The following is a 15,473-nucleotide window of genomic DNA, read 5'->3' as shown; positions in this document are numbered from 1 at the left end:
GTAAAGCTGAATAAACCAAATTGTACCAATGTCAATTTCATGGTTTGCTATCTTTTTGTGCCATAGTTATACAAGATGTTACCACGGTGGAAAGCAGATGAAGGGTATGTGGTACTCTATACATTTCTTGAAACGTCCTATAAATGTATAAATATTTCAAAATAAGAATTTTAAACCAAAAAAGGCAGTTAGAATTCTTCATAGTTTTGTCTTTTACATATTTCCATAAACTCTTTTCAAGTAATCTTTTCCACTCATTCCTACAAATTCAAATCCTGTCAAAATTCCCAAATTCCAAAATCTGCATCCCAGCTCAGACCCCTGTCATGACTTTCTGACCTTTCTATTCAGGTGGACATCTCCATTTGAGGTCTCAAAAGTACTTCGAACTCAGTAAGTCAAAAAAGTAACCCATCTCCTTCCCCAAATACCTCCTTTTCCAGTGTTCCTAATTTCCATATATTGTACTACCATTCGCGCAACCAGACTTCTGGACGACAGCCTTTACTTCTTCCTACCCTTCATTCCTCACGTTCAACTGATCATGACTACTACCTCACTCTTACCTATGGCATCCTTTTCCTTTATTTCAGACTCACTGCCACCACCCTAGGCTACTCTGCTGCGCAGAGAGTTGCAACAGTCTTAAATTTCTCTCCAGATCTTTCTCACCCATAACCCATATCTCTACCCAAAACCATTCTCCATACTAAAGTCATGTGAATGCTTCTAAATCCTAAGTGTGGTAATATAACTAGGATATTTAAACTCTTTAAAGGATTCCTATTATATCCAGGATCATTTCAAAAACTAAGGCTAGAAGACCCTCTACTATTTTACTCTTAATCTACTTCCTTCCTCTGTGCTCCAGCCACAGAGATGGTCTTTTAGTTAACATGCCACACCTCATGACCCTCACACTTACTGAAACAACCTTCACCTCTGTCTGAAACAACCTACCCACCCCCACCACACTTAACTTGGTTAACTCCACTCAGTCTAATATAGGTTTAGGAAGCACTGATGCCCTTAAGAGACAGATATTTTTCTCATGTTGCACATATGGAAACTGAGGCTCAGAGAGGTTAGGGTATTTGTCCCAGGCCATATAACTGGGTAGGAGAGCATTAATTGCCTAATTACACAGCCATACCAACTTCATTATGGGCAAGTTACTTAATTACTTTGTGCCTTAGTTTCCTCATCAAAAAAAATGAGAATAATAATACTTACCTCACAAAGTTGTTATAAGAATCAAATGAGTTAATATGAAGAGAGCAGTGTCTGTCATAAAAGCACTATGTAGTTATGTGCTTTTATGGTGGCGGTGATGATGGTGATTATTCTTAATATTGCACATTACATTTTATTTTTTTTTATTTTTTTTATTTTTTATTTTTTATTATCTTATGTTAATCACCATACAGTACATCCCCGGATTCCGATGTAAAGTTTGATGCTTCATTAGTTGCGTATAACACCCAGTGCACCATGCAATACGTGCCCTCCTTACTACCCATCACCAGTCTATCCCATTCCCCCACCCCCTCCCCTCTGAAGTCTTCAGTTTGTTTCTCATAGTCCATAGTCTCTCATGTTTCATTCCCCCTTCTGATTACCCCCCTTTCCTTATCCCTTTCTTCCCCTACCGATCCTCCTAGTTCTTATGTTCCATAGATGAGAGAAATCATATGATAATTGTCTTTCTCTGCTTGACTTATTTCACTTAGCATTATCTCCTCCAGTGCCGTCCATGTTGCAGCAAATGTTGAGAATTCGTTCTTTCTGATAGCTGAGTAATATTCCATTGTATATATGGACCACAGCTTCTTAATCCAGTCATCTGTTGAAGGGCATCTCGGCTCCTTCCATGATTTGGCTATTGTGGACAATGCAGCTATGAACATTGGGGTGCATATGGCCCTTCTCTTTACTACGTCTGTATCTTTGGGGTAAACACCCAGTAGTGCAATGGCTGGGTCATAGGGTAGTTCAATTTTTAACTTTTTAAGGGACCTCCACACTGTTTTCCAGAGTGGCTGTACCAACTTGCATTCCCACCAACAATGTAGGAGGGATCCCCTTTCTCCACATCCTCTCCAACAATTGTTGTTTCTTGCCTTGTCTATCTTTGCCATTCTAACTGGCGTAAGGTGGTATCTCAGTGTGGTTTTGATTTGAATTTCCCTGATGGCTAATGATTTTGAACATTTTTTCATGTGTCTGTTAGCCATTTGTATGTCTTCATTGGAAAAGTGTCTGTTCATATCTTCTGCCCATTTTATGATTTGTTTATTTGTTTCTCGTGTATTGAGTTTGAGAAGTTCTTTGTAGATCTTGGATACCAGTCCTTTATCTGTGGTGTCCTTTGCAAATATATTCTCCCATTCCGTGGGCTGTCTCTTAGTTTTTTTGACTGTTTCCTTGGCTGTGCAGAAGCTCTTTATCCTGATAAAGTCCCATAAGTTCATTTTATCTTTTATTTCTCTTGCCTTTGGAGATGTGTCGTGAAAAAGGTTGCTCTGGCCGATGTCATAGAAGTTGTTGCCTATGTTCTCCTCTAGAATTTTGATGGATTCCTGTCTCACATTGAGGTCTTTCATCCATTTGGAGTTTATTTTTGTGTATGGTGTGAGAGAGTGGTCAAGTTTCATTCTTTTGCATGTAGCTGTCCAATTTTCCCAGCACCATTTATTGAAGAGACTGTCTTTTTTCCACCGGATGTTTTTTCCTGCTTTATCAAAGATTAGTTGCCCAAAGAGCCGAGGGTCCATTTCTGGGTTCTCTATTCTGTTCCATTGGTCGATGTGTCTGTTTTTGTGCCAGTACCATGCTGTCTTTGTGATCACAGCTTTGTAGTACAGCTCGAAATCCGGCATTGTGATGCCCCCAGCTTTGTTTTTCCTTTTCAACAGTTCCTTGGAGATTCGGGGCCTTTTCTGGTTCCATACAAATTTAAGGACTATTTGTTCCAGTTCTTTGAAAAATGTCCTCGGTATTTTGATCGGGATAGCATTGAAAGTGTAGATTGCTCTGGGTAGTATGGACATTTTAACTATGTTAATTCTTCCAATCCATGAGCATGGAATATTTTTCCATCTTTTTATGTCTTCCTCAATATCTTTCAAAAGTGATCTATAGTTTCTAGCATATAGGTCCTTTACGTCTCTGGTTAAGTTAATTCCAAGGTAACGCATGGTTTTTGGTGTTATTGTAAATGGGATGGATTCCCTAATTTCTCTTTCTTCAGTCTCGTTATTCGTGTATAGAAATGCAACTGATTTCTGGGCATTGATTTTGTATCCTGCCACCTTACTGAATTGTTCTATAACTTCTAATAGTTTGGGAGTGGATTCCTTTGGGTTTTCCATATAGAGTATCATGTCATCTGCAAAGAGAGACAGTTTGACTTCTTCTTTGCCGATTTGGATACCTTTGATCCCTTTTTGTCTTCTGATTGCTGTTGCAAGGACTTCTAGTACTATGTTGAATAATAGTGGCGAGAGTGGGCATCCTTGTCGTGTTCCTGATCTTAAGGGAAAGGCTTCCAGCTTTTCCCCATTGAGAATAATGCTTGCAGTAGGCTTTTCATAGATGGCTTTTATGAGATTGAGAAATGTACCCTCTATTCCTACACTCTGAAGGGTTTTAATCAGGAAAGGATGCTGTATTTTGTCAAATGCTTTTTCTGCATCAATTGAGAGGATCATATGGTTCTTGAGTCTTTTCTTGTTGATATGATGTATCACATTGATTGATTTGCGAGTGTTGAACCATGCTTGCATCCCAGGTATGAATCCCACTTGGTCATGATGGATAATCCTTTTAATGTACTGTTGGATTCTATTAGCAAGGATCTTGTTGAGGATTTTGGCATCCATATTCATTAGAGAAATCGGTCTGTAATTCTCCTTTTTGAGGGGGTCTTTGCCTGGTTTGGGGATCAAGGTAATATTAGCCTCATAGAATGAGTTTGGTAGCTTTCCTTCTGTTTCTATTTTTTGAAATAGCTTTAGGAGAATAGGTATTATTTCTTCTTTGAATGTTTGGTAGAATTCCCCAGGAAAACCGTCTGGGCCTGGAGTTTTATTATTTGGAAGGTTGTTTATCACTGACTCAATTTCTTCATAGTTAATTGGCCTATTTAAGAAATCTATTTCTTCCTGTTTCAGTCTTGGTAGTTTATAGGTTTCCAGGAAGGCCTCCATCTCTTCCAGATTGTTTAGTTTTTTGGCATATAGCTGTTGATAAAAGTTTCTAATAATCCTTGCAATTTCAATGGTGCTGGTCGTGACCTCTCCCTTTTCAGTCATAATTTTAATAATCTCAGTCCTTTCTCTTTGTTTTTGGACAAGTTTTGCCAGTGGTCTATCAATTTTATGGATTCTCTCAAAGAACCAGCTTCTAGTCCTGTTGATCTGCTCTACTGTGGTTCTGGTCTCTAATTCATTGATTTCTGCTCTAATCTTGGTCAACTCCTTCCTTGTCAGTGGGTTAGGCCTGTCCCTCTGTTGCTGTTCCAGTTTCTTGAGGTGAGAATATAGAAACTGCATTTTAGATTTTTCTATTCTTTTGAGTGAGGCTTGGATGGCTATGTATTTCCCCCTTAGGACTGCCTTTGCAGTATCCCATAGGTTTTGGACCGTTGTGTATTCATTCTCGTTGGTCTCCATAAATTGTTTAATTTGTTTTTTGATTTCCTGGTTTATCGAGTCATTCTTGAGCAGGATGGTTCTTAGCCTCCAAGTGTTTGAGTTTCTTCCAGGTTTTTCCTTGTGGTTGAGTTCCAATTTCAGAGCGTTGTGGTCTGAGAATATGCAGGGGATAATTTCAATCTTTTGGTATTGGCTGAGACCTGTTTTGTGTCCCAGAGCATGATCTATTCTTGAGAATGTTCCATGGGCATTTGAATAGAATGAGTATTCTTTGGTTCTGGGGTGTAGTGTTCTATATATATCTATGAGGTCCAACTCGTCGAGTATGGCATTCAAAGCCTTTGATTCTTTGCTTAGTTTTTGCCAGGGTGTTCTGTCTATTTCTGATAGTGGGGTGTTGAGGTCCCCTACTATTACTGTGTTCTTATCTATATGTCTCTTTATTTTGGTTAAGAGTTGGCTTGTGTATCTTGCTGCTCCCCTGTTGGGGGCATATATATTAATAATTGTCATATCCACTTGTTGAATACTTCCTTTAAGAATAATATAGTGCCCTTCTGTATCTCTCTCTATGGCCTCTAGTTTAAAATCCAGTCTATCTGATATGAGAATTGCTACTCCAGCTTTCTTTTGAGGTCCATTTGCGTGGAAGATGGTACTCCATCCCCTTACTCTAAGTCTGAATGCATCTTTGGGTTCAAAATGAGTCTCTTGTAGACAGCAAATGGATGGGTCATGTCTTTTTATCCAATCTGCAACCCTGTGGCGTTTTATGGGAGAGTTTAAGCCATTTAGATTGATAGAGATTATTGACAGATATGATTTTAATGATGCCATTTCTCTTTAAAGTCTTTGTATCGGTTGTGACTTGCTGCTCTGTATCACTCTTGGGGCCTTTTTACCTTTATAGAGCCCCCCTTAATATCTCCTGTAGGGCTGGTTTCGTGGTTACGAAATTGGTTAATGATTGGCGATTTTGGAACGTCTTTATTTCTCCATCAATTCTGAATGACAGCTTTGCTGGATAAAGGATCCTTGGCTGCATGTTTTTCTCTGAAAGAGCTTTAAAAATGCCCCCCCAAGCCTTTCTCTCATTCCAGGTCTCTGTAGACAGGTCTGACGTAATCCTGATACCTTTGCCTTGGTACGTGAGAAATTTCTTTGCCCTGGCCGCTTTCAATACTGTATCCTTGGATCTAATATTTGCGAATTGCACTATGACATGCCGTGGCGTAGGTTTGTCCTGGTTGAGCTTGGATGGGGTCCTCTCTGCCTCTTGGACACGAATGCTTGTTTCCCTTGCTAGATTAGGGAAGTTTTCAGCTACAATTTGTTCAAATATCTCTTCTAGACCTCTGTTTTTCTCCACCCCTTCAGGGATGCCGATGATTCTGACATTGGATCGTTTCATAGAGTCAGTAATCTCCCGTAATCTACATTCGTGGGCGTGGATTTTTTTAAGACCAGCTTCTATTTTCGTTTTTTCTTCTACTAACCCATCCTCCAATTCGCTAATGCGTTCCTCTGCCTGCACATTACATTTTAAAGCCCAAGAGCAAAATCAACATTTTCCTTTTGACCCTTACAGGCAGAACGCTTGCTTTTTTGTTTTCTATGTCTTTTATACATTCCTATGCCCCCTTCCAGGCTCCTATCTCTGTCCTTCCTTCTGGCATACCTCCATGTTTTAGCTCAACAACTTTATAAGACATTGCGAGGAGGTCTGAGCCCATAATAGAAAGTTTTAGTTAGGTCCTACCAATGACTGAACCTGTACAGAAAATGAGTCATGTATCACCCTGATCCACTGGCTCTCCCTCCCCAACACAGCACTACAGCCCCACCCCCACCAGAGTCCTAATAAACTTGACAAAGAGTTACCTTCAGTCACTCACCAGTCACCATCAGCAAGGTTAATAGGACACAATTCATGCTGATGCCTGAATCCTGTGCTGAGGATAAGAATGTAGTAGAAATGAACAGGCACAAAGAAGGCACAGAACTTCTATCCTGCCTGGGGATTCTGGGCAGCAGAAGGTGCAGGTGGGAGAACTGAGGATCGGGATTCTATAAAAGTCTGTCATCTAGAGGTGTCTCCTTCCACTCTTGATCCTCAGTGTGAAAGAAGATCCACCAGCCACAGCAGCCCACCTGTCAGTAGGCACGGAGATCTTCCAGTCCAACTGAAACCTGCCCTATGGGCAGATAAGGTCCACGGGTCTGAGCTTTATCTACCTCATCTAGGGAAAAGAATTTCCAAGCAGGAGTCAAGTAAACCTTCTGTGGAGTTAAAAGTCATCCCCAGTTCCTCCCGTAGCCTCTCAGTTCTTTTCACCAGTCCCTTCCCCCCTATGTGTGACTAGCACCCCTCACTCTACATGTCCCATTGACCCCTTTCCTTTCTGGGCTACTCTGATGAAGCAGAGCTGTGTCCCACCCTCCTGTGTGACACTGGTCCCCTCCCTTTTATGCAGGCAGTGCATACCCCACCCCTCCTCAGAACTGCTTCACTTGTACAGGTCATGTCTCACAACCGTAGATACCATTCGAATAAAAGTTCCCAACCTATACCAACATGAGCGGCTCTTGTCAGAGCTCCAAATCTGTTCTTACTACACTGCCCTCCTGTATGCAGTGCTCTCTCTCTCTCTCTCATTCTATCCTTTCTTGGTAGCTGCCTTTTTCAAATTGATTTTTGGTGGTGGAATATAACAAGAATATTACTTAAATAGAAAATCAGTTAGATGGCAGAATGAAACAATAATAGAATTAGAGTCTCTATAAACCTGACAGTTTGTGGAATGAGGCTAGAAGCAGATGTGTCTCCATGTGTACGAGGAATCTGTAATAATGCTAATAGAGAACTTAATGACAAGAAAATTACAAACATATGAGGAAATGTTGAGTATCATATGCACACATGTACACACACACATATCCAGCCATAGAATTCTAAAGTTACTTTTTTTCAAACAGAAGCTTTAAGAATGATGTCCATATCAGAAATCAGTACCCTAAAACAAAAAAGAAAAAAATGGGGCACCTGGGTGGCTCAGTTGTTGAGTGGCTGACTCTTGATTTTGGCTCGGGTCATGATCTCAGGGTCATGGGATCAAGCCCTGAGATGCACTCCGTGCTCACCAGGAAGTCTGCTTAAGGATTCTTTCTCTCCCTCTGCCCCTCCCCCTGCTCTCTCTCTCTCTCTTTCTCTCAAATAAATAAATAAATCTTTAAGAAAAAAAGGAAAAAATAAATGGGATTGGCAAACTACAGGAAGCACTCAAAAGCTAAGGTAATATAAAAAGGTATTCACATTGAAACAAGAAAGCCCACACCTGAAAATAGTTTGCTAGGCCTGAAAAAAGTGTGTGGGGTTGCGGGGGGCGGGGGAAGCTGAGCAGAGAGGGTTATGAGGACAAGATGGGATGAGGCTCGAGGGAGTCCCCTAAAGCATGCTAGGGGTTTACTCTACAGACAATGGGGAACTACTGAAGAGTTTCTAAAAGGAGACTGACATGATTTCATATTTACTTTAGAAGGAAAAAAAAACAATTCTAAATAAAAAGGAGAATGTCAAGCTGAGCCAACACCAGATGGGCACATATATTAGTTCAAGCGTGACAAGATTATGGCCTGCATTAGGATGACAGCAGTGAGAATGGAAAAATAAGGATGGATTTAAGAGACTTCTGGAAGTAGGATGGTTTGAGGTTGAGTGGTAAGAAAGAGAGAAATCAAACAAGTGGTAGGTAGAGTTATCTCCTAAAATAAGCAAAACAGGAAAAAGAATGCATTTGAAAAACTGGAGGAAGAAAGGGTAAAATTCTGACATGCTAAATTTCAGGAACCTAAAGCAGATGCAAAAAATATGGTTTCTAGGAGGGGGCGCCTGGATGGCTCAGTCGTTAAGCGTCTGCCTTTGGCTCAGTTCATGATCCCAGGGTTCTGGGATTGAGTCCCGCATCAAGCTCCCTGCTCAGTGAGAAGCCTGCTTCTCCCTCTCCCGCTTCCCCTGCTTGTGTTCCCTCTCTCTGTCAAATAAATAAATAAAATCTTTTTTAAAAATGGTTTCTAGGAGGCAGTTGTATATGTGGGACAGGAGGTCTGGGCTGGAGATACTAATTTGAAACTCACAGACAAGTAGTAGTCCCCCGTACCAGCCTCCTCCAGTAAATCTGCTGTCTTTGGAAAGGCCTCACACCCCCCTCCTGGTCCATAAGCTTTCCAAAAAAAATCTAGGCCCAACAACCTCAGAGTAAAGAATCTCTCTCTCAAGTTCCAACTCTGTTAACTAATCCTACCCTCACCACGGAAAACCTTCCACAGCTCCATCCTGTCTTTGAACCTCAAAGACATTCCGTAAGCCAGCCCTACTCCCCAGTGGACCTCTGTGTTCACTGTGAGGGACCGGAAAGTATGCACCATGTCTCCTTTTCATTTCACACTTCAGGCAATTTGTGTGAGGAAATGTATCTTTTCAAGATCTAGGAATGCCAGCTGATTAGCCGAAGACTGGAGGACGTAGTTGAAAAGCGATGTGTCTCCAATAATAAGACCTAGATTCTATTTCTAGTCTTTCCAATCATGTGTGATTTTGAGACACTGATGTAAATTCTCTTTCAGTTCTGTTATCTACAGATCAAGAAAAAAATGATACCAGCCTCGTCTCCTCTTTGTAGGCTTGTTGTGCCACTGGAAGGAGATTATGGGCTTAAGAGACTTTGAAGGGCTAGAGTGATACAAAGTATAATTAATTTTATATCTCAGACTGACCTGATATGAAATCACCACTGACAGTGTCTATAAAGAATTGAGCCAAGTGCCTGGGATTTGGTTAAGTGCTATTAGTGAAAGTGTTCTTGTTAGAGTGTGCTCTGAGTTATCCAAAGATGACCCTAACAGTTTACTCTTGGCTGAGAAATCTCTTTATTAGGTAAAAAGCACCGACAAGTCCTGCCTTCTGGATTGTCACCAATACACAGTAGGTCCTAAATTTAATATAACGTAGAATATAGGCCATTCCCCAACTGTCAAAATAACTGTTCTGAGTGCTTTTCATTTCCACATGTCCTTAGCTCAAAGCTGGTGATCAGGATAGCAGACCAAGCTGGTGATGACAGCTGAGTGATGAAACAAACAGTGATCACAGGGAAAGATGAAGGAAGTGTAATAAAGACGGGAGGGGCTGAGGGAAAGGATAAGTAGTAGGGGGTTCAGAGTAAACCTGGGGATACCGCCTGCGCTAAGGTGGCGAATCCTGTCCCCCACAGCCCTGGCCTCAGAAACTCCATGTGGAAGGTAAGTCCTGAGCCTAGAGCTCCCTTTCCCACAGACAGCTGATGGGCTTTTAGGGACAGCAGGTAGAGGGACCTGGATCTGGAAGTCTAAGGAGCTAGGCTTTTTTTTCCTTCCCTGAAAGACCCGAGAGAGGCACAGTCCATCTCCCCTGGAGCAGAAGGGCCTTCATCTGTCTACCTGGAGCCCTCTTCCACCCCCGTTTATGCCCAGAGCTGTTTCCCAATCCCATTTTACGTCCCCATACCTAACCATGTCCACTGATTCTACTAGGCGTTCCTGAGGAGAACACTGTCCTGAGAGTTTCATACTCTGCTGATCTTCCGCATCTCGCAGGGAAAGATCTGGACTGCTATGAAATTCATCTTCTATTTGGGTGTCCTTGCTGGTATGTATCCATGACCTTCAATTCTGTCCTATAAGGCACAGATTAACGTAGGATGGAGTAAGGCAGACTGGGCTGTGTGGAGGGTACAAAAAAAGAATCTAAGAAAACCAGTCATGGACAGAACTAGGCCTCTCCCCTCCTAGACCCCACCCTAAGACTCTCAGGAGGCCGAGCCAGTGCTAGGTGCTAAGCTACAGAGCTGGCGGTGGTGCTCACTCGCCTTAGAGAAGCCTCAGCATTGCGTGTTCCTCGCGGTGATTCCAAAATGTGGGCCTCATCACCCACAGAGCAGGTCCCAGTGTAGTCACAGGGACAGAGAGCTCATTTTGAAGTCTGATATCCCCCCTGCTTCAAAAGCGAAAAGACTCCGAATGCAGGGAATGAAGAAGGTAGAAACAAGATCAAATGCAAGGGCCCTACCTCCTGCACTCCCTGACTTCCAAAGTCCTTCTGATGGCAGAATTGGCTGGTGAGGCATTTCCCAGCACTTGCTGACGGTCTATGTTGCATCACCATTAGCTGTGTGGGCTTGGACAAATTAATCAACCCACCTGTGCTTCAGTTTCTCTTGTCAAAAGGGGGATATTACTACCTATATTATACAGATATTATGAAAATGTTAAATAAATCCATGTAAAGCACTTAGAACAAAAGCTCAATGCCTCTTGTCCTTATTAATATGCCACTTTTTTTTCCTTTGGGTTTTCTATGTGATCATAAAAGGGTGTGGGGAGGTGTAAGCCAAGGCTTGGGAAGGATTTATGGAAGAATCAAGGACAGCTGAGACAAGAACAGTACTTTATTTCTGACACTACAAGCAGCCTTCCTCCCTATCTTCTGAAGTGTTTTTTTTTTTGATCATTCATTTAAAAAAAATATTACATGTTCATACTAAAAATTTGGAAATATTAAAAAGTAGAAAAAAAAGAAACATTGTTCATAATCCCACCTCTCAGTCAGCACATGCTAACACTTTAAATTTACCCCCAGGCTTTATTTTATTTCCTTTTGCATTTAAATGGTTTATTTTTTTCCTTTGCTTGTTTTTAGACAATTGGATTACTGGATTAATGTACATGTTTGTTATTATTAACTTAATGAAAGTTTATCAATATTTGCTTTGTTGTTTAATATTCTTTATAAATATAATTTTAATATATATGATGTTCCATATGTTGATGTACTTTTATATATCAGTGCCCTACGTTACTATATTGGACATTTATATTTCCAATGTTTAGCTATTATAAATAGTGCTAAAATGAGCACACATTCATAATATTTGTCTACACTTGAATATTTCTTTAGAATGGATTCTTGGGGTTGAAATTATTAGGTCATAGGTGATGCACTATTTATACTCTTGATGCACTATTTATACTCTTGATACACTCTTGATGCACTATTTAAACTTTTTCAAACATTTAAACAGAATCAATTCATGTCCCTACATGCAGTGAAAAAGTCTCTTCCATTGTACTTTCTCAGATTTTAACAGTAACAACATTAAACCAAAAATTATTATTGTAAATATTAGATAAAATGGTATGTCATTTTTATTAGAAAAAGAGGGTCAAACATTTTCACATTTCCTGGCGAATGAATTACTTCTTTAAAATTGCTCATATTCCTTTTCAACTAGGAACCTGCTGATTATCTTATTTGTCTTAGGACATGTCTTACCTATTAAGAATGTTCTATATATTTAGACTACTGATTATTTTCCAGGGACAGTTTTCTCTGCTCACTCATCTGTGCAGAAAGAAGACCATGCTCCCTATCTGGTATATCTCAAGTCTCACTTCAACCCCTGCGTGGGTGTCCTCATCAAAAACAACTGGGTGCTAGCCCCAGCTCACTGCTACTTACCGTGAGTGCTGGGAAACCCCCCCCCCCGCCCCGCCCCAAAGCAGCTGTGACTCATTCTACATCAGTGGTTCTCAAATGGAGGCAACTTTCCCTTCCAGGGTACACGTGGCAAAGTCTGAAGATCTTTTCAGTTTGTCACAATGCACTGAGAGGGTGCTGTGCTCTTGGCATCTATCTAGCAAAGAGAGGCCACGGCAAGGAGGCCACTGAACATCCTACAGTGCACAGGCCAGCCCTCAAACAATCACCCAGCTCCAAATGTCCATAGTGAGGAAACCCGCCCCACAGAGCATGCCTCCTCAGTGTTTTCAAGTTTTTTACTGACAATACAAATGTGTCTTACTTAACACTTAAGGGAGTTACTAGCAGGTAACTGAGGGTACACTCGAATTGGACAAATTGAGAATAGTTCAGTGCCCCCAGGATTAGTATTGGAAAGGTACAGTTACTACCCCTAGGACTAAGGGGGCAAGAGGAAAGAATGGTTACAAGAAGGGCAGTGGGGAAGGGTGGGGGGGGGCGAGAGAGAGAGGAAGGGAGGAAGCACTGTGTGAACGGACGGCCTGATAAGAAGCACAGTGTGGCAACTGTGCGAAGGTAGCTGGGAGGATAAATACTCCAACCTCATTCTTCTCCCTCCAATTACTGCCTGCTGCTTGCTATCAACCAAAACCTAATGAGAGACCAGAGAACAGGAGAATCCATCGATTTAATCCACATATATCATCTTCCAAAAGTAGAGAGCAGGATGAAGTAGGGTTTTGAGTGGCTCTGATGAAGCAAACAGAGCTCCAACACTCAGGTCATCCCATTCTCTTACGCCCACCAGAATGCAAATGCCCAGCTGGATAGGCTGGAGCTGGAGTGGAGGGAAGGTAATATTTCTATGCCTCCATGTGTCTGGAGGTAATCCAGACTCCAGATAAAGCAAATGACACAGTACCTGACACACCGTAACATTCAATATCATCTTTGATGACAACAATGGTAATGATGACGATGATCATGATGGTGACGGTGACAGTGATTACTTCCAACCCCTTCTCCCTCCAGAAACCTGAAAGTGATGCTGGGAAATTTCAGGATCAGAGTCAGAGATGGCACAGAGCAGGCAATTAACCCCATCCAGATTATCCGCTACTGGAACTTCAGCCATAGCAACCCCCAGGATGACCTCATGCTCATTAAGCTGGCGAAACCTGCCAGACTCAACAACAAAGTCCAGACCCTTCCCCTCGCCACCAGCGATGTCCAGCCAGGCACCGTCTGTCTGCTCGCAGGTTTGGACTGGAGCCAAAACAACAACGGTGAGTGTACCCCCCACAGCAAATCAGAGTCATCAGTCACCCCAGAAGAGGAGCACCATGTCCACATAGCTGAGAAGAGAGGAGAGGAGAAGGGGCAGAGACCATGAGTGGTCTAGCAAAGAGACCCATCCAGAAGTCCAAATCTTCTCCCTTCCCAGGATGTTGACACAACACTACCTCCTTGACGCTTCAGGTGCTGGAGCCACCAGGCCATCTGACTGCACAGAGGCCACACCATTCCCGTAAGAGGCACGAGTCCCATTGAAGAGACTGTGCTCAAGCCTGGCATATGGCTCATTTTGCATGTAGAGGACACCTCAGAGAATCTGAGTCAGGTCACCTCTTACTCCTCCAAGACTGAACACAGAGTAGAAAGGAAACTCTGTTTCCTAAAGAGACATAAAGGCTATTTTTAAATCTTCTGGATTAACTCTCAGAACCATGCACGAGATCATTCCCTTTTCTCATTCCTTTTTTCTTCAGCCATACACACAAAACACCAGTGGAAATAGAGGGTAGTGGTTGAACAGGCTACATAACAATGGTGAACTGGAAGGCTTCTTCTGTCCTGTCTTCCCTCAGGCAGACATCCTGATTTAAGGCAGAACCTGGAGGCCCCTGTGATGCCTGATAAAGAGTGCCAGAAAACTGAACAAGGAAAACGTCACAGGAACTCCTTATGTGTGAAATTTGTGAAAGTCTTCAGCCGAATTTTTGGGGTAATCATTTTCTCTATATTCAGTTTTCATTTGTTTGTATGTGTCTAGTTAACCAAACATGACAGTTAAAAAAAAAAAAATAGAACACTCTCATTCTCTCACAATGTTTTGAGAATTTGATAAGGCTGTAGCAAAGCCTCCATTGTTCCTTCAGTAATGGGCCCTCCTTACAGGTGTCCTTATTCATTAAAGCGTGTCATGCAGCACCTCCACTTTGCTAGATTTATTATTTATTCTCATAGCTTCAGGTCAAATGGGCTTAAAAAAATTCAAACTTCAAGGGGTGCCTGGGTGGCACAGTTGTTAAGCGTCTGCCTTTGGCTCAGGGCATGATCCCAGCATTCTGGGATCGAGCCCCACATCAGGCTCCTCCGCTGGGAGCCTGCTTCTTCCTCTCCCACTCCCCCTGCTTGTGTTCCCTCTCTCGCTGGCTGTCTCTGTCAAATAAATAAATAAAATCTTTAGAAAAAAAAAATTCAAACTTCACAATGAAAACTGGCTTCATCAGTCCAAATAAAAATGGGGTTTCACTCATTTTACATGTGAGTTCAAAAGAGGTTTTTTCTCTGACTTTCTCAAGATGAAACACGGCTAGTTACAGCAAAGCTAGATAAATGACTCCAGCTTCCTATCTCCTGGTCCAGTGCTGTTTTCATGACCCAGGATGCTACCACTGGGCAGAGCTCATTCATGTTGGGGACAAGAGGGCTCCTGTAAAAAGATCCGATCATATCTCTCTCTGTCTCCCTTTCTCTGCACAACATCTGGTAGGAGGTGGCCGTCGCTACCGTGATCTGCAAAAACAAGCTCCAGGGGATCGAGGTGGGACACTTCATGGGAGGAGATGTCGGAATCTACACCAATGTTCACAAATATATACCCTGGATCGAGAGCATCACTAAAGAAAAATGACACCCTACTACTTCTTCTGCATCCCACTGGCTTTGTCATCGACTCTACAAGCCACTACTTTCCCCAAACTCAAAATAAACTTTCCAAATGGAAATACATCATACCAGTAGCCTGTGTTTCCTTGGTTGTGTCTCTGCTCATATCCCACCAGGATGTGAAGAACCAAGAACAAAACATGAAATGAGCACTTATCACACTGTACTAGGGTTATATCCATTATCTCATTTAATGCTCATAACAAACCCTTGGGGTTATCTTTCATCCCCACCTTACAAATGAGAAAGTTGAGAATAAAAAGAGTACTTAACATTATCTAAAGCTCATAGAC

The 15,473-nt window shown here is 41.9% G+C and overlaps 2 protein-coding genes across 2 annotated transcripts in view; one reads left to right on the top strand and one right to left on the bottom strand.

Moving 5' to 3' along the window:
* LOC117796994 (probable inactive serine protease 58) overlaps window positions 1-9,080 on the bottom strand; it is a 37,439-nt gene extending 28,359 nt beyond the window's left edge. The window contains exon 1 of the mRNA XM_034647285.1: window positions 8,963-9,080. Coding sequence (XP_034503176.1) covers window positions 8,963-9,080 — 118 coding nt within the window. The remainder of the gene's footprint in view (window positions 1-8,962) is intronic.
* An 824-nt stretch (window positions 9,081-9,904) lies between these two features.
* On the top strand, window positions 9,905-15,170 carry PRSS37 (serine protease 37). The gene is made up of 6 exons (XM_002921672.4): window positions 9,905-9,953; window positions 10,224-10,338; window positions 12,067-12,208; window positions 13,261-13,514; window positions 14,097-14,233; window positions 15,005-15,170. Exons 2-6 carry the CDS (start codon window positions 10,305-10,307, stop codon window positions 15,143-15,145), a joined length of 708 nt encoding a protein of 235 aa, XP_002921718.1. The 5' UTR covers window positions 9,905-9,953; window positions 10,224-10,304; the 3' UTR covers window positions 15,146-15,170.
* The last annotated feature ends 303 nt before the right edge of the window (window positions 15,171-15,473 follow it).

This window comes from Ailuropoda melanoleuca, chromosome 1 (assembly GCF_002007445.2).
Source record: "Ailuropoda melanoleuca isolate Jingjing chromosome 1, ASM200744v2, whole genome shotgun sequence".
NCBI lineage: Eukaryota > Metazoa > Chordata > Mammalia > Carnivora > Ursidae > Ailuropoda > Ailuropoda melanoleuca.
This window is presented reverse-complemented; position numbering and strand designations above follow the sequence as displayed.